This window comes from Leopardus geoffroyi, chromosome E1 (genome assembly GCF_018350155.1).
Source record: "Leopardus geoffroyi isolate Oge1 chromosome E1, O.geoffroyi_Oge1_pat1.0, whole genome shotgun sequence".
Taxonomy (NCBI): domain Eukaryota; kingdom Metazoa; phylum Chordata; class Mammalia; order Carnivora; family Felidae; genus Leopardus; species Leopardus geoffroyi.
In genome coordinates this window covers 23,040,671-23,059,266 of record NC_059330.1, presented here as the reverse complement: position 1 = coordinate 23,059,266, position 18,596 = coordinate 23,040,671, and the positions used below count along the sequence as shown (strand labels likewise).

General features: G+C 39.4%; 1 protein-coding gene across 3 annotated transcripts in view; it reads right to left on the bottom strand.

The window, feature by feature from the left end:
- Window positions 1-6,792: 6,792 nt before the first annotated feature.
- The window catches only part of TAF15 (TATA-box binding protein associated factor 15), a 29,108-nt gene continuing 17,304 nt past the window's right edge, over window positions 6,793-18,596 (bottom strand). For all 3 annotated transcript variants that reach the window (XM_045490537.1, XM_045490538.1, XM_045490539.1), the window contains 9 exons: window positions 16,610-16,644; window positions 15,958-15,990; window positions 14,631-14,740; window positions 13,486-13,615; window positions 10,703-10,795; window positions 9,237-9,318; window positions 9,032-9,120; window positions 8,407-8,923; window positions 6,793-7,122 (listed from right to left, as the gene is read on the bottom strand). In XM_045490537.1, the coding sequence (XP_045346493.1) occupies window positions 7,083-7,122; window positions 8,407-8,923; window positions 9,032-9,120; window positions 9,237-9,318; window positions 10,703-10,795; window positions 13,486-13,615; window positions 14,631-14,740; window positions 15,958-15,990; window positions 16,610-16,644 (1,129 nt within the window). In that variant the 3' untranslated portion in view covers window positions 6,793-7,082. The remainder of the gene's footprint in view (window positions 7,123-8,406; window positions 8,924-9,031; window positions 9,121-9,236; window positions 9,319-10,702; window positions 10,796-13,485; window positions 13,616-14,630; window positions 14,741-15,957; window positions 15,991-16,609; window positions 16,645-18,596) is intronic.

Genomic DNA, 18,596 nt, shown 5'->3' with positions numbered 1-18,596 from the left:
GAGGAGCAAAACAGTAATATAAAGCCCAATAGAGTGCCTAGCATCACACAGTAAGCACTCAAATTGAGTGTTTCTCTCTTCTCCTCTCTTCAGTGTTATCATGTGTGCCTGTGACCACTGGAGGTTAAAAATGTCCTGCCACCCCTATATCCTCCCCAATCTTATTGAAGTGACCTAATGTGAGGTCAAGTTCTTCCCATCAAGCAGAGAAAGATCGAAGTAAAACAGATGCTCCTTTCCATTCCCCACACTCCAGGTTCTAGAGTGGTCTGGTTATTCTGAATCCAACATGGTATGTTTCATTCAGATGTTATCTCCCTACCTACCCCAGTACTTTCAGATGCACATTTTGCCTTACAGAGTTGTAAGTAAAAACACACAGACCAAAGATGGCAAAAATGGATCTTCCTTTCTCTTACCCACTCTGCACCTTTGGGCCAATCAGTAACCTAACACAAATTTCCGTGCACCTTAACAGCCTGTGGGTACAAACAAGCACTTATTACCTAATTTAGGCTCTCAACTACTATAAAATCCTGCCCACAGATCTCTAACCCCTCCTCCTACTCCTCCATATTTCTGGCTTTCTAGAGGATATCTTGTTACTCAACCAGGTAATAGTCTCTGCTCAGCAGTACCTCAATCCTAATTTCACCAATCCTCATCAGAAGACTTAAGACAGCCTTGAGCATAAAGCCCTGCAGGAAGGACCCACCATCCAGTTCACCACCAATGTAGCAAAGCCTTCCCAATAAGTACCAAAGCTACCTAGATGCAATACTCTGACAAACACGCTTAATCCTAGCTGTGGCCAGTTTCTCTCTGAGGCCTGAAATGCCCACTTCTCTCAGTCGCCAGGATCTGTTGCTATTGCTCTTTGGACACCATCCAAAATGTATGTTCCCTCCTCTTTTCCCTCTTTCTAATGAAACCTGTGAATATACCCTCTAATTCTGAAGGCAGAAAAAAAAAAAAAAAGCAATAAACATGCTCCACCTCTTCTTCCAACATTCTCATCCATCTCTGTGCCATAACTGAAATCTAGCTCTCTCTCCTGAATGCCATGACCTCTTCCCAAAATCCTAGGTGTTGCTCATCCTTCTCCATTCCTTCCAATGTCATCGTTGTCCTATGCCTTTATATAAAACTCAAGTGTCTTGGCTCTCTAGTTATAACATCCTCTGGTTCACTTCTGTTTTCTTATTCGTTGCCTGAACCTCGGTCTTGCTATCACCATGATGTAACAACCACCCAACACCCAGCTCCTCAGTTCTTGATCTCAAATACAAAGACCTTTCCCTTCCACTCACTTTAGCCATCCACTTCCATGGACACACCCAGCCCTTATCATCCCCAGGAATTGCTCCATCTCCCAAATCCTGAATATCTACTTTCTGACCCAAACCTTCTATCTATCCAGCTTATCCTCAATATCAGTTCTCTGAATCTCATCAGTAACACCACTCTTGACATCCCTACATTCTCCATTAACTTGTTTTTTCCTTCCTACTCAGCCTAGACTCCATCCATCAAAACCACTATCTCTACTCTTCTCATACCTCCAACAGGTATGAAACAAATCTGAAATTTTTATTCAGATTACTAGTATCTGACTAGTAAAATCTCTAACCCTGAATCAAACTGCCTCTGTTCCTATAACCAGGTTGCTAATTAAATATGGGGAAAAATCTGGGGCACCTGGGTGGCTCAGTCAGTTAAGCACTCGACTTTGGCTCAGTTTGGTGAGTTCGAGCCTGCTGTTGGCCTCAGATCCTCTGCCTCCCTCTCTCTCCACCCCTCCCCTGTTACGTCCTCTCTCTCCCATCCAAGTACTAACGAGGCCCGACTCTGCTTAGCTTCCAAGATCAGACAAGATCAGGTGCATTCAGGGTGGTATGGCTATAGACACGCTCTCTCAAAAATAAATAAAATAAGTAAATAAAATATGCTAAATATATTTTAAAATAAGTAAATAAAAATATATTTAAAAAATAAGTAAATAAAATAAATAAAATAAGTAAAATAAGTAAAATAAGTAAGTAAATAAATAAGTAAATAAGTAAATAAAATAAAAATAAGTAAAATAAGTAAATAAAATATAAATTTTATTTATAATAAAAATAAGTAAATAAGTAAAATAAGTAAATAAGTAAATAAAATAAGTAAAATAAGTAAATAAAATAAGTAAATAAGTAAAATATTTACCTAAAATAAGTAAATAAAAATATATTTAAAAAATTTTAAGATAGAGAAAAATCACACATCCATAGACTGTATCCATAAAACATTTGCCTCCTATGTTAACTGGGCTCTCATCATTGTCTGGCAACTTTACGGGTTCCTAGTCACAATACTTTCCTATTTCCTACAATGGTTATCTTAAGTCTTCTCTGCTATCTCTGCTATCCTCACATTTACTACAGTCTCTTCAAACTATCATATTCCCCAACTCTCAGCAGACTATTATATTTTACTATACTCAGGGGATAAAAAGACATCACATGGAATTACTACAACTTCCTGCCACCTCTGTTACAAGCATCCTTGTGCACAGTAAAGAGCACAGGCTCTAAGGCTAAATCCCTGGATTAGAATCCAGACTCTGCCACTTACTAGAGATGTGATACTGGGCAAGTTGCTTAGCCTCTCAGTGTCTCTGTTCCTCACTGTACCCTCTGAAGCCCCTTTCAAGCAGCAATCAAAATCACACCATTTATCTCTTCTCTGAAGTGTTTCCTATACCTCCTTGGTTCACAGCATTGTTGTGAGAATTAGTTAACACAGAGTGCTTGTTAACAGTGCCTGGTACATAGGAAGCCCCCAATAAATGTTAATCATCTGTTACCATCATTATCAGCATCTGCAACTATCCTTACCTCCAGAAACAACACAAGAGGTATTCTCCTGTTCTACTGTAAATCCTTCACCAGTGTTCTGGTCACCATTCCTTCAAGGGATTTGAACATCAATTATCCCCATTTCCTTGCACGTAGTGTATAAACATGCTTATTTCTCACCCATCTTAAAAAATAACCTCCCACAAACCCATATCCCTGTCCAGATACTTCTTCTTACCTCAACCCCATCTCTAATCACCCTTCATAATCAAGATTTTTAGTTGTCCACATTACCTGTCTCCATTTCTCCAATATCTATTAGTCATCATCCCACTTCAGTTTGGGTTCAGAATTCAATGCTCTACCAAAATGGCTTTTGCTAAGGCAGTGGTCCTCAAAGGGGGCAATCATGCACCCCAAACTGTGTCCCCAAAGGACATTTGGCAGTGTCAGACATTCTGATTGTCACAACTGGGGGCTGCTCCTGGAGTCTCGTGGTAGAAGCCAGGGATGCTGCTAAACATCCTGCAACAAAAAGGGCAACCCCCCATACCAAAGACTTCTCCAACCCAAATGTCAGTAGTCCCAAGGTTGAGACACCCTGTGCTAAGGTAATTTAGAGCCTTCATATTGCTAAATACGAGTGCTTTCTATATGCACTCTGTATGACTTGGCCTGGCTTGAGCACTTGACACCACTAGCTTCTCCCTCTTTAAAATCCATGCTTCCTTTGGGTTCCACCAACACCTCACTGGCCATTTCTAGTCTCTATTTCAGGATCCTCTTCTATGATCTCTTAAGTATTAGTATTTCTCAGGGTCCTATCCTAGGCTCTTCTCTCTATATATACTGTCTCCCCAAACCATTAAAATCAACTGAGGCTCTTATTAAATGGCCAGGCCAAAGAGATTTCATTGTTTTGGAATAGAACCCAGCATTCCTTATGTTTAAAAAAAACATCCTTGCTGGGGCGCCTGGGTGGCGCAGTCGGTTAAGCGTCCGACTTCAGCCAGGTCACGATCTCGCGGTCCTTGAGTTCGAGCCCCGCGTCGGGCTCTGGGCTGATGGCTCAGAGCCTGGAGCCTGTTTCCGGTTCTGTGTCTCCCTCTCTCTCTGCCCCTCCCCCGTTCATGCTCTGTCTCTCTCTGTCCCCAAAAAAATAAATGTTGAAAAAAAAAAATTAAAAAAAAAAACAAAAAACATCCTTGCTAATTCTTTTTTTTTTTTCCAACGTTTATTTATTTTTGGGACAGAGAGAGACAGAGCATGAACGGGGGAGGGGCAGAGAGAGAGGGAGACACAGAACCGGAAACAGGCTCCAGGCTCTGAGCCATCAGCCCAGAGCCCGACGCGGGGCTCGAACTCAAGGACCGCGAGATCGTGACCTGGCTGAAGTCGGACGCTTAACCGACTGCGCCACCCAGGCGCCCCATCCTTGCTAATTCTAATATAGAGCTTGGATGGTGAAGAACTACTCTAGACAGTCTTATTATGTCCACTCAGCACTTTAATTACCATTTATATATTAGTGGCTAATTAATCTCAAATCTGTACCTATAATAGATTCATTCATTTAGCCAATATTCACTGAGTTACCTACTCTGTGCCGGACACTGTTCTAAGCACTGGGGTAGAACAGTCAACAACAGACAAGGTTCCCTACTCTCCTGGAGCTTATATTCTAATGAAGAGAGAAACTGACAACCACAAAAAGATCATTTCAAATAATGATAGATACTGTGATGACATTATAAGAAGTAATAGGAGTCACTGAGGAGAGGCAGTATTTTAGATAGAAGGCCAGGGAGGAGGGTGGAATCTGACCCAACATTGCAATGAAAAGGAATCAGCCATCTGAATATTTGAGGAAGGTGAATCCGAAACAAAGCATATAAAGATACTAGAGCAAAAGCATATTGGTACCATGAAGAATTAACACCAATGTGGTTAAAGCAAGGTTAGTATGGATAAATGCTACACAATAAGTTTGGAGAGGGAGACAGAGACCAGTTCATAAGCATTCCACAAGTCAGGGTAAGGAATTTATAGCCTACATGTAACAAAAGTCAATGGGGCACCTGGCTGGCTCAGTCATTAGAGCACGTGACTCTCAATCTCAGGGTCATAAGTTTAAGCCCCACGTTGGGTATGCAGCTTCCCTAAAATAAAAATAAAAGTCATTGAAAGCCTTTAAAAAGGCATGACATAGTCTGATTCACATCTTTACGGTATCATTTGGCTACTATGGGAAAAATAGACTTTACAGGAAAGAGAATGTATAGGAGGAGAGAAAGTGATTTGGAAAGGGAATCAAAAGTTCTGTTTAGTCCCGTCAGAGTTATGAAAACAGAAAAGAAAGGAAAAGAAAAAAGTTCTGTTCAGTACATCTTAATAAAAAGGTCAAGTAGGAAGCTGAATATAATCCAGAGTTAAGGAAGGCAAGAGGTCAAGACTAGAGGCTTAAATTTGGTAATCATCAGTGTATTAGATGGTATTTAAAGCCACAGCCTGAATGAGTTCTTCCAGGATGAAAATGAGTGTAAGCTGAAAAGGAAAAGGTGATTCAGAACAAGCTCTGAGAAACCTCCTACATCTGAAGGTCAGGCAGAGAAGCAGCAAAGGAAGTAGAAGTCAGTACAGAAAAAAAAAAATCAGCATGCATAATGTTGAATGCCAACTTTCTAAGTGCAGATTTGCACAACCCAGCTACCTACTCATTTCCCCTAATCTTGCTCCCAAACCTGTTCCTTTCCCAGTGTTTTCTATTTAAATGAATAGCACATCTACCCAATCACCAGGCTAGAAACCTGACTTCTCTCCCCATAATTTCTGACATCCAGCCAAATCCTGTTCAGTGTCCCTCCCTCATTTCTCAAATCAATTTAGTTATCTCCTCCTTGTCCAGTCACTATCTGAGCTCAAACCAGTATCATCTCTCACCTGGCTTACCATTCTGTCTCCAGTCCAGCCTCTCCACAAGGCAGCCATCATCATCTTTCAGTTGATGCCACTCAGGTCAGGCTACTGCCCTGGTTAAAATCTTTTAATGACTCCCTATTTGGAGGCAGGGGAAAAATGAAATGCAAGAAGGACCTTCTCACCAAGCATGTTTACCTCTCCAGTCTTACCTTTTGCAGGGTCATCCTTGAACTCCTCCCTCTAACCACAATGTACTATATACAATTCTCAAATGCAGAGCCTGTTCTTCACTCTCTTAACTCCTGATTTGTTCATGTCATTAGTTTTTGCTGGGAATACCTTTCCTCACCCAGCCTTCTTACTTAGCCAACTCCTACTCTTCCCTCAAGACTTACCAAGCCTTCTCGACTGTACATGACTGGATCATGTCCTTCCAACCAGCCTTCAAAGTACCTTGTACTTAATTCTTATTAGAGTACTTGTCAGACTGTATATTGTCTGTTTGCTTGAGGGGCAACATATCTAGCATCTGGTGCAATGCCTTACCCCTGATAAGTGTAGGAGAAATAGTTCTTTAATGAATGCCAAGTAACATACCCAGCACACTGGTATCTTTACCCTGGCTTGTCATCAAATCCTTACTCTTCCTACATAACCCTTAGACTTCCACATTCCCAGCATCTAGAACACTGCCCTAAATAAATGGCTCACAGCTGTAAACTGCCATTAAAGTGACTGTATCAAAACCATCGGGTGAGCCTGATATAGATTCCTAGGTCTAGCTCCCCACACTTAACAAGTTTTGACCAAGTAGACCTGGGGTGAGGCCTAGAAATCTAATCTTGATAACCTCCTCGGGTAATTCTGACATGCAGTCATTCTTGCAAATTACTACTCTAAACAGAGCAGGAGCTCAGTATTGTTGAAAGTAACGTTTTAAGTTAATGAAACAGAATGAATTTCCTAATTCTTTAGGGTTACAGTCTGCTGTAACTGAATCCTGAGTGTGATAGAACAATGCACTAATGTACAAAAGTCCACAAAACAAGCAGCCTTTATTGCAGTAATACAAAACACTTTCCATTTTGGCAATATTTTACAACGCACTTAGCTTCAAGGGTTGGAAAGGAGAGGTGGAAAACTAAATGGGGAAATTTCAATGGACATTTCTAAAAGAAAAACTGTCCCAGCCCTCCCACCCAAATAAAAATCCAAATGTCACTTAATTTCACTACCCAAGAAGAGGCCACGAGGAAAGCAGCAGGCAAAACTCTGGCAATTTCACTATGGATCATGTCAGAGACAAAGGAACATTCAAAACAGTCATCAGTATGGTCGGTTGCGCTGATCATTTCTGTAGTCGTTTCTAGGAATGAAAAATAAAGAGCCAGACTAAATTCTAATTTTCTACCAAGGGGGAGCATCAGACACTTCCTCAGGGTGCTGGTGACTGGCATCAGCTTGACAATTTCTGTAAGAATGACACCATACCTAATTTTTTCTCTACTCCTAGAAGTGCTTAATAAATATCTAATTTATCAGCTTTAAGACCCACAAAGTTCCTGGAAGATTTTGCTATCACTGAGTCTTAAAAACTTTCCATCTACAGTAAGGACTCTAAACCGCTATCAAGCACTCTTAACAGACAAGTGGCATAATAGAAAAAGGAAAGCACACATTTTCATGTAAGAATTCTGGGTCTGCCACTTACTATGTGACCTTGGAAAAGTTACACAACGTTTCCTACTTCACAAAATGGGAAATACATCTACCTCATGGAGCTGAGGACTAAACTAAAGAATAGAAAGACACTTCCACAGGATTTGCTATACAGTGAGACATGTTCAATAGATAATTACTAGTATCTAACAATTATATAGCACTTACTGTGGGCCAGGAACTGTCATTACATGATCTAATACAACTCCATGAAGGAGGTATTACTGGCCCCATTTTATAGATGGGAATGCTAATGCTCCAAAGGGTTAAGTAACTTGCCTAACATCACACAGCTAGTAAGTGGTGAAGCCAGAATTCGAAACCAGAGACTTATCTCTGAACTTCATGCTCTTAACCATATGCTATACTAATTCTCACTACCCTATACTGCATCTGGCATACAGATGCTTAGTATAATAATCGAAGTTGTTTTTCATCAACTTTTCTGCCTCTACACCATTCATGTGCACAACACACTCCCATCAGTACCATCAGGAATTTTCATCTGGAAAAGGGATTACCAGACTCTCCAGAGAAACAACTACAGGGTGGCACATGTCACATGTGATCTCAGAAAATGCCCCTATGAAAGGTGTGCTCCCCTCACTTAACATTAAGAACCTCTGATTTACATACAGTTTCAAATTACCTCTCAATCTCAATTAACTTTAGCCATGAGAAAGAATACCACAGCCATATACACACCCTCATACAAATATAGATTTATGAAACAATTTCCAAAACAAAATGAGTTTTAGAAATTTCTAAGCAGGAAAACTAAATGAATCTTCTCCATCCTAATTGAGAGTTTCCAATGAAAAATTCAAGTTCCAAACAACTGGACATTAAGAAAATGTGACAAAAAGGGCTCAGATCCTAAACCCTAGGAGCAGTAAAATAAAAAGATTAACAAGTACATTGTAATACTCACCTTCCTCCCATTTTGCCTCCATAGCCACCTCGGTCTCCTCCATAGCCACCACCACTCCTGTCTCCTCCATAGCCTCCACTTCGGTCTCCACCATAGCCACCGCCGCCACGGTCTCCTCCATAGCCCCCCCCACTTCGATCTCCTCCATAGCCGCCTCGGTCTCCACCATAGCCACCTCGGTCTCCACCATAGCCACCTCGGTCTCCGCCGTAGCCACCTCCTCGGTCTCCTCCATAGCCTCCGCCTCGGTCTCCCCCATAGCCTCCGCCTCGGTCTCCTCCATAGCCGCCGCCTCGGTCCCCACCATAACCGCCGCCTCGGTCCCCACCATAGCCGCCCCCACTTCTGTCTCCACCATAGCCACCCCCACTTCTATCTCCTCCGTAGCCGCCGCCACCACTTCTGTCTCCTCCATAGCCACCTCCACTTCTGTCTGCACCATAGCCGCCTCGGTCTCCACCTCTTCCCCCACGACCTCTATAGCCCCTCTCTCCACCATAGCCTCTTCCTCGGAAATCTGCAAGGTAAAAATGCAAATCAGCAAGGCCAGCAGAATAATGTAAAGCACGCTTAATGCTAGTCAGAAGATAAATGCCATGGAATTGCTGTTAAAAAGCTGACCCACCTCCTCCTGAGGGACGAGAATCCTCTGGTCTGGGCTCATTACACTGGTTGCAGGAATTCCTTCGAGCAAAGTTCATATTTCCACATGATCTGAGAAAGGAGGAAAATAAAAATGTTCAATAGTTTCCAATTGATTCAGAACCCCCTCTTGCATCCTCTGACCCCAATCCCAACCCTATTACTGACAAAATAAATGAGATACTTACGGATTAGGGCAAACCCAGTCCCCACTCTTGGGGTCTCCACCTCTCCCCTGAAAGCCTCCACGACCTCTGTATCCTCCACGGCCTGGGGGAAAGAGGAGTAGGGGAGAAAAACTAGCAGTAGACATTAATGAAACAGAGGAAAAGCCAGAGCAAGTACCCATCAATAACTGGGCGGCCACCCCCAAAATGATCCCCTTATGGTAGGACCCTGATTCTTTTCATTTGAGGCTTTACTTAGTAAATCCAAGAAATGTGGGAAAAGACCGCAAGCACATAATACAGTGCATTATTTAATGCACTAAAAAACTTCAAAGTCCACTTTCTATAATACCCTCCTTAGTCTGAGAATCTCAGTGATAAAGGCAGAGGAAACATATTCCAAATTTAAGAAATTAAACACAATAGAAATGAATTAAGGTGACGGCAACTGTATCAGGGAATTTATAAACTGGTCAGATTACCTAATTAAGTATCATTTAAGCAACTGTCTCCTGATCTCCAGGTGAATAAAAAACTGCTACACAGCTTTCCAAAGGGATTTCTAGGACCTTCTTTCAACTACTTTCTTAGCTATTATGACACCTTATTTACCCAATCTCCTTTCAGTACCCACTCTCACTTTAAGATATAAGGAAAAAGATGGAGTGCCTGGGTGGCTCAGTTGGTTGGAGTGTCCAAGTCCTCATTTCAGCTCAGGTCATGATCCCAGGGTCGTGGGATTGAGCCCTGTGCTAAGCATGAAGTGAGCCTGTTTGGGATTCTCTCTCTCTCTCCCCTTCTCCCGTGTGCCTGCGCCCTAATAAATAAAAATTTCTTTTAAAAGAATTAAAAACTAAGGGGTGCCTGGGTGGCTCAGTTGGCTAAATGTCCGACTTGGGCTCAGATCATGATCTCACAGCTCATGGGTTCAAACCTCACGACGGGCCCTGTGCTGGGAGCTTGGAGGCTGAAGCTGTGTCTCCCTCTCTCTCTGCCCCTCCCCCGCTTGTGCTCGCTCGCTTTCTCTCTCTCTCTCTCTCTCAAAAATAAATATTTAAAAAAATAATAATTAAAAACTAAAATAAAGGGGCGCCTGGGTGGCGCAGTCGGTTAAGCGTCCGACTTCAGCCAGGTCACGATCTTGCGGTCCGTGAGTTCGAGCCCCGCGTCAGGCTCTGGGCTGATGGCTCAGAGCCTGGAGCCTGTTTCCGATTCTGTGTCTCCCTCTCTCTCTGCCCCTCCCCCGTTCATGCTCTGTCTCTCTCTGTCCCAAAAATAAATAAACGTTGAAAAAAAAAAATTAAAAAAAAAAAAAAAAAAAAAAAAAACTAAAATAAAATTTTTAAAAATTAAAAAAAAAAAAAAAGATTTAAGTAAAAAAACTTAGGGAGAGAAAGAAGTAGTAATTCACACAATAGAGACAGACCATGGACTCAAATTCAAACCCTCTGTACAATATCCAGGCCTGTGAGCAACAAGTATCTTACCTCGCCGCCCACCTCCACTTCCACCTCCTCTCATGAATTCAGGTCTTCTGGTAGCAAAGGACACTTTAATGATGTTGCCATGGAATTCTTTTCCTAAGAAAAAAGAACATAATTTTAAAGAAGTGCTACTCCACATCTTACCTCTCAACAAAAATATAAAACTGTCTTGGAAACTTTTAGTTTCAGAGTAATAACAGACATATCCTCACAGAAATTCAAACACACTAGTATTCCAAAGAATCAAGGTAACAGTGTTAAAATGTGATTATCATCTACTGAATAGAGCAGATCTGTCACTGGGACCCAGTTACTTTTTACTGAGTAAAAAACCCACATCTAATATTTTTTTTATGGAAAGAGCCAAATGCAAAACCATGTGTGTAGTATGCTACCACTTCTTTTTTTTTTAATTTTTTTTTTTTTTTACATTTATTCATTTTTGAGAGACAGAGGCAGAGACAGAGCACAAGCGGGGGAGGGGCAGAGAGAGAGGGAGACACAGAATCTGAAGCAGGCTCCAGGCTCTGAGCTATCAGCACAGAGCCCGATGCAGGGCTCGAACTCACAAATCATGGGATCATGACCTGAGCCGAAGTCAGACGCTCAACCGACTGAGCCACACACAGGCGTCCCAACTACCACTTCTACTTTTTAAAGGGAATTAGTGTGTGATTAGTGTGTGGATGTGCACATATACATGTGTACACATACCTTTACAAGTACACATACGCTATATATTCACTGCCTATTATGCTTCACTCTCAGCAGGGGAAAGATCACTGGGGATCAAAGGTGGAAAGAAAGCTCATTTTTCACTATACACTTCTGGTACAGTTTGAAACTTTTTTTATCATATGCAAGAATTAGCTTTAAAAATAATACATGCAAAAAACTGCATACATATGTAATTACATACATGCACACATACATATATTCTGCAGCCTCACAGCCTTAGAGACAGGAATTAATCTTTTTATTTTGTATTAAACAAGAGAACTGACATACAAGGAAAAGGTACCCAAGGATTTTATAAAATGGTCAGAATTGCAGGAGCCTTAGCTCCCTGACCAAAGCACTCATCATTGCGGCTGGCAACTTTTCACAGTACCAGACAGTATAACATAAGAAGCCACTCACAGATCAGTATTTTCAAAGCTGTAGAATAAATGACCTGAACTATGGAGTTAGGTTTAAGAGGCTCATATGCCCTGTGGGCAACAGGCACAATAATTTTTGAATATGTATGAGCAAAAGAGATTGCTTTTTAATTCACCAAAACTATGGCAAACACAGAAAAGTGAGGAAAAATGGACCTAGCCTTCAATAGCAAGGTGCTAGTCCTGACAGATTAATGCAAAAAGGTAAACAATATTAAGGTGAGGACAGATAGACAATCCAATCTCATTTTTGAAGAGGAAATGCAATTATGTTTTTGAAAGATACAGGTACAATAATCTCAGAAGTGGAAGGGACCTCAGGTGTCTGTCAATCTAATTAGCACAGTTAAGTCCTTTAGAGACAGTGGAGCCAGACTGCCTCAGTTTGAATCCTGACTCTGTCAATTATGCTATGATCCTGGAAATTATAGAGCTTCTTTGTGCTTTAGTTTCCACATCTATAAAATAATAATAGAGGGTTTGTCTCATAGGGTTACTGTGAGGATCAAACTGAGGATCATGTAAAGCTTTTAGAATTATGCCTAGACTATAAACCACAGTTAACATGCAGTGTTACTTCTTATTAGGGTACAAAACAATGAATTTCTAATAACATGGGGAAATGACTATTAAAATGTTAAGTGAAAGAAGCATGAAACAAAACTACATTTGGAATATAATGATAAACTATTTTCAAAATACATTTTAAGAGTGGAAGGAAATGTAAGTAAAAAATATTAGCCGGGGGTGCCTGGGTGGCTCAGTTGGTTAACCATCCGATTTCGGCTGAGGTCACAATCTCGCGGTTTGTGAGTTTGAGTCCCGTGTCAGGGGGGTGCTGACATCTGACATCTGACATCTCAGAGTCAGGAGCCTGCTTTGGATTCTGTGTCTCCCTCTCTCTCTCTGCCCCTCCCCTGCTCATGCTCTGTCTCTCTCTGTCTCTCAAAAATAAATAAATGTTTTTAAAAATTTTTAAAAATATATATTATCAGGACACCTGAGCATCTGACTTTGGCTCAGGTCATGTTCTCACATTTCATGAGTTCCAGCCCTGTGTCAGGTTCTGTGCTGACAGCTCAGAGCCTGGAGCTTGCTTTGGATTCTGTGTCTCCCTCTCTCTCTCTGTCCCTCTCCTGTTTGCTCTCTGTCCCCCCTTCTCTAAAAAATAAACAAACATTAAAAAAAAAATTTTTTTTAAATATTATCAACGGTTATCTCTGAGTAGAAAGGACTGGATGCTTTACTGCTTTCTTCTATTTTCCCATAGTTTATTTTCAGGGGAAAAATGTCTTACTATTTCTTCCAAATATGTATTAACTTTATATTTGAAGGGAAATTAATCTAAATTTACAAAGAACAGATTTAAGCAGGCCAACCCTCTAAATCTGCATCAGAGTGGCTTCAAGCACGAGGCATGATAATAAGGAAATATTTGAGACAAACAAGGAGAGAGCTCATCTATCTCATTTCTAAAGGTATATAAAAACTCTGGCCTGTTTTTTTAATAGAATACCCACAAAAGTAAACATGAAAATAACCAGTCTACCAGAATATAGTTTGACTTCAAGACTGGACAACATTTATCCAAACTGCATACTGAAACTGTATGAATGAGGTATATACCATCAAACCAGTCAATGGCTGCCTTAGCTGAAGGAGGGTCATCGAATGACACTGTTGCCTCTCCTTTGGGCTTCCCTGTGTCCTTGTCTGTATACAGATTTATCATTGGTTTTCCAGTCTTCTTATTTGTCTGAGAAACAAACAAGTCGGTATTAGTGTTTTAAGAAAAGTGATCATAAACCAGATAAAGATTTTTTAAAAAGGAATTCACATATACATACTACAAATACTATGTACCTAATATAAAAATGAGGTTATCTATAGGTTCTGAAAAGGAAAATTCTCTTAAGATACATTCAGTAAAACCCAAGCTATGAAAACAATACATAATATACTGTTTTATCTATGTATAATTTCTTTAAACCCACACAAAAAAATGTAGATAATACTTCAGGTAAATATATACCTTATAAAACATTAAAAAAAAGGTCAGAAAAAATGTACACCAGGCAAATTTAACAGACTGCCACTAATGTATACACACTGAAGCTGGCTGGGATGGGAGTGGAAGACAAAGAATGTTTACTCTTCAGAACTGTGTGAATGTTTTACATGTCATGAGTAAAAAATTTCTTAAGAAATTTTAACTCCCAAAGAAAGAAAAAACAGGAGTATTACACAGAAACCAAACAAGAACAATTGCAAACTGATTTCAGGCAATTGCTACAATCTACTAACACTATTCTAACTGCTGCTTTCTAGTTGAAAACATGAAAATTACATGCATGAAACAAACAGTACACAAGACACAAGTAAACAATGAATAACATAGTTATGGAATAAAGCATTATACATTGGGCTAATGTACAGCTCAGTTCGCATATATTGGCATTTCAGAATCCATAAAATGTTCTCACAATCTCATTTCGTTCTCACAATTTTAGGACCTAGGCAGAGACTATTTTTAGAGCCCAAGATTGAAAGCTAAAGCTGTGGCAGGCTGTGGAAAGACAAACACAAGGAATAAAATTTTCATGTATTTAGCAAATTTAGCAAAAGGCCTACAGACATGGGTGAGCATGTGTATAAGGGAATTTTAAGAAACAAACCTTACTGGATATGGGCTTACAACGTAATCTATGTATCTTAACTAGAATTTGTTAATAATTATGAGATTTTCAACATAAGCTATACTTTCTACTCACCTTAATAATTCCTATTTGCTTAAAGAACTCCCCTACTTGATCTGTAGACACACCCTCCCCAAGTCCTTGCACAAAGATTGTGTTGTTATCTGAATTATCAGATTCTGAATCTAAGGGGAAAAAAATTATGGTTAATTTTACATATCCTTGGTTTTACTGCATCCTGTTTAGTAATCAAGAGCAATAACTAATTGTCCAATATTCAACTGTTTCTATGACCAAAAGGAAAAAGAACCAATATACAAAAAAATCTTGTATCAACAGGCAAAGTGGTCACCAGTTTTTTGGTAGCAGGTCAATTCTTACAACTAAACTGCAGTTAAAGTGGATCAAGTCCACACTATGTGAAATACAGACCAATTAAGCGAGATCTTAGAAATCTTGCTCTTTAGATTCAGATACAGGGCTAAAGTTCATGAAGAGATGAAGAAAGTTAGTATAAATCAGCATTCCTTTCTTTGGAGAGCTTTAACTCTTTATAGCTAATCAATACTTGTAAGGCTCTCTAGTAGAAAATTCTCCAAATCTGACACTTTGGAGTTCCAAGCAAGGCAACCACAACTGCTGGTTTCTTGTCCATTGCAATAAACTTTGTAGATACCAGAGCATAAGGGCACCTTGACACACACCTTACCTTACACGCACACTTTTGGATTAATACAACAAAGTAAGAAAGGAGTACAAAAATTCGTCCATCAAGGGATAATTCAGAAATTGCCTTCCATATAAAATACTTTGGCATCTTAATAAAAACAAAAGTTCTGATTTCAATATATATTAAAAGTTTTTGCCTCAAATAGATTTTTAATAACTAAATCATAACTCCCAAAAGGCTGCAGGTGGCCTTGAATTTCATTCAAAAATACAAGCTACATGATATGAGTGACTTCTGCCTAGAGTAAGACAATTCTCTCAGGTAGGAACTTCGGTTTCTTAAGCCCACTAGGCAGACTACCAATCCAATGCAGTATTTTCTTAAACATAGTTTTTCTACTTCTAATTCCCCAATGATACCAACTCTCTCGTCTGACGTGTAGTATTTAAATAAATAATGTTAATTAGCAATAAAAAATCAAGTTTTTTCTTCACAAAAGAAAAAGCAGAACATGGGAAACCACAAACACAGCAATTTTCCCCAGCAAACTTTCCAATCAATTTCCCTGAAGTTTTCTTTCTGGTATATTTTTAGAAGTGAAGCTCCCCAATTCCGGAAGCACTGTCAAATTAAATCTTCCTCCTGTCTTAACTCCTCCAACTTTTTTCCCTTGAAAAATTGGAAAACTAACAGTCTCTTAATGGCAAAGTCACAAACTACCATAAACCTTACCAGCATCTGGTCTGGGTCCATAATCCCTGTGACCTAAGGGAAAAGAAAAGAAAAAGAAAAAAAAAGCTATTTAAAGCAACTCACTAGAAATCATGAAAAAATAGTAATAAAAACCAAGGCATGAAAAGTCAAAACTTCCAAAATCCTTGAAAGTCAACCATCACAGATTTACAAAGTAAATATATAAATTAAGTTTTATTAAGTTTAAGAAATCAAGATGAAAGTCACTATTTCCTTAAACTTGTCCCAGACAGTACCCGCCACTTTGGCTTTATGCTAGTTATCACTTTTATTAAGCTCTGGTTGTGAAGGCTGATTGGAAAACCCTAATAATTTAAAAACACCATGTCAGCTACCTTTATTAAAAAATGTATTGTCAAAATCCACTGAACGTCTCATTCATTGGTCACCACAGACTCTTTCATGCAAATTCACTGCGTAGAAACCCACTGGACTGTTTGAGATCAACTTTGACTTTTTAATGTTTTCTTTGACATATATATATGTATATATATTTAATTTTTTTAAAGCACACAACACACACCAGCCTCAACAGAGTAAGAAAGGGCTTAGACTGCGTCTGCGGGATATTGGTGGCTTTTAGATTTATATAGCATTTCCACTGAAACATTTTGGGATACTCAGCACTTACCACCAAAATTTTTGAAGCCACCGCGGTCACCACCACTGCAGAGGAAAAATTGAAGAAATGATTTCTTCCTTAAGTCTCTAATGTGCTGAGCCCTGGGCTCAATCTACACTTAACTGTCATAAGTAGAGCGCCTAGGGAAACAGTAGCACCTCTAACTTTCCAGTAAATTCTATTTCATAGACTCCAAAATGTTTTCACCTAAGTGTTTTCCCAAGAATCTATTTCCACAAGGGTTCCTTTTCAAGTTTACTACAGAATGTATCTAATCTACTTTTAAAATCTTCCCAACCCCACGCCAAAGGGATTCTATTCATATCATAATTTAAATGCTGGAGGCACAGAATGAAGAATGATAAACTAGAGCAAACATTCTTTCCAAGGGGATATTTTTAAAAATATGAGAATAAAGGAAAAAGACTGGAAGAACAATATAAAGCTAGGTTAAGATTTTGATAGCAGAATAGGTGAGGTAAAAACTTTAGTATGTTCTACTGTGAAACCAAATTATGGGTTTTATGAGATTAAAAAAAGGTATAAATGTACACAAAAGTGAGCCTGAAAGTAGTCTTAAAAAATCTCAAATCATTCAGAAATCTGATAAAATGAGCACTAAAAGAAAGCATAACTTAAAATGGCCCTCCTATACCCAATATAATATACTAGATCTCCTCATATCAGAGCTACTGAGATTCATGCTGCCAAATGCTCTGTGACACCACTCAGTAGACCAGATCAGAGACAGAATGCAACATACTCCAATATCCCAGCTACCTACAAGAAAATGACTCTATCTGGCATATTTCCACTACCAGATAAGTCAATAGTCCTTATGTATATAAATTTATATAAAAAAAATCAAGACACTGTCTAAATACTCATACATTAAAAGCTTTTCTCTTGACTGAAGTAACCCTCTAGAATTCATGTGCTGTCATGTAAATAAAAACACCCAGTTTTCAGATGGTGATATCTAATATTCTACTACAATTAATCTTCTACTATAATCCAAAAAATTAACCCAATACACTAACGTCTCTTCACTGCTTAAAGCCTCTCCTGTAATACCAACACGGCCCCTTCTAGTCTCTAGGTAGATGGCTTTTCTGAGCCATCCTGAAAAAAATCACCCCAACTAAATGAGAAAGCATTCTTCTTTTATAAATCTCTTCTGCTACCTTGATGTAAAAAATATCCCCTTGCAACCAGCTTAGTATAGACACATGCATCTTGATCTGCTATTAATTTTACTTGTTTTCCAGGAAAACTATAAAAAAAAAAAAATAAGGCTATTTCAAGGCTATAGAGACAATATAAAGCTCAAGTCTTTTATATACATATAGTTTCCCATTGAGTCTCTAAAGACCCCTCTTTCAGAACAGTACCCAAGCTCTCCCTACACTTCTAAACGACCTGTGTATCACCACTTAACTCTTTTAAGAAAGGAGAGCCAACAGAGAATAAACTGCCAAAAATCTTATTATTAGAAACCAAAATATCTCTGGTTTCTTCAAAGATGATCATGAAAACTCAAAAAAAAATTTTTAAAAGTGAGGAATGAACTAGTGAAAATATCAAGCCCATATTCCTGTCAGGAGGTTAAAGTCCCCAAGATAAAGCAGATTCTTTAAATAGGAAATTTTCAAGTAAGTGCTAGAAGAGACCCCTTTTAATTATTTTGCGGTCACGTTAACCAAATACCAAACTGTTCATCTGGCCACAGTGGAAAGAAATTTTGCAACTGTATACATCAGCTAATTCCTGTCATTTCTATTCTGGCCAGCAACATAACTTTGAACAATAAAAAAAGCAGTATCACTGCAAAATAGAAGTGCTATAAAACAAATGACATTTGGGCACCTGGGTGGCCCGGTCAGTCAAGCAACTGACTTCAACTCAGGTCATGATCTCATGGTTTGTGAGTTTGAGCCCCGCATCAGGCTCTCTGCTGTCAACAGAGCCTGCTTCAGATCCTCTGACCTCCTCTCTC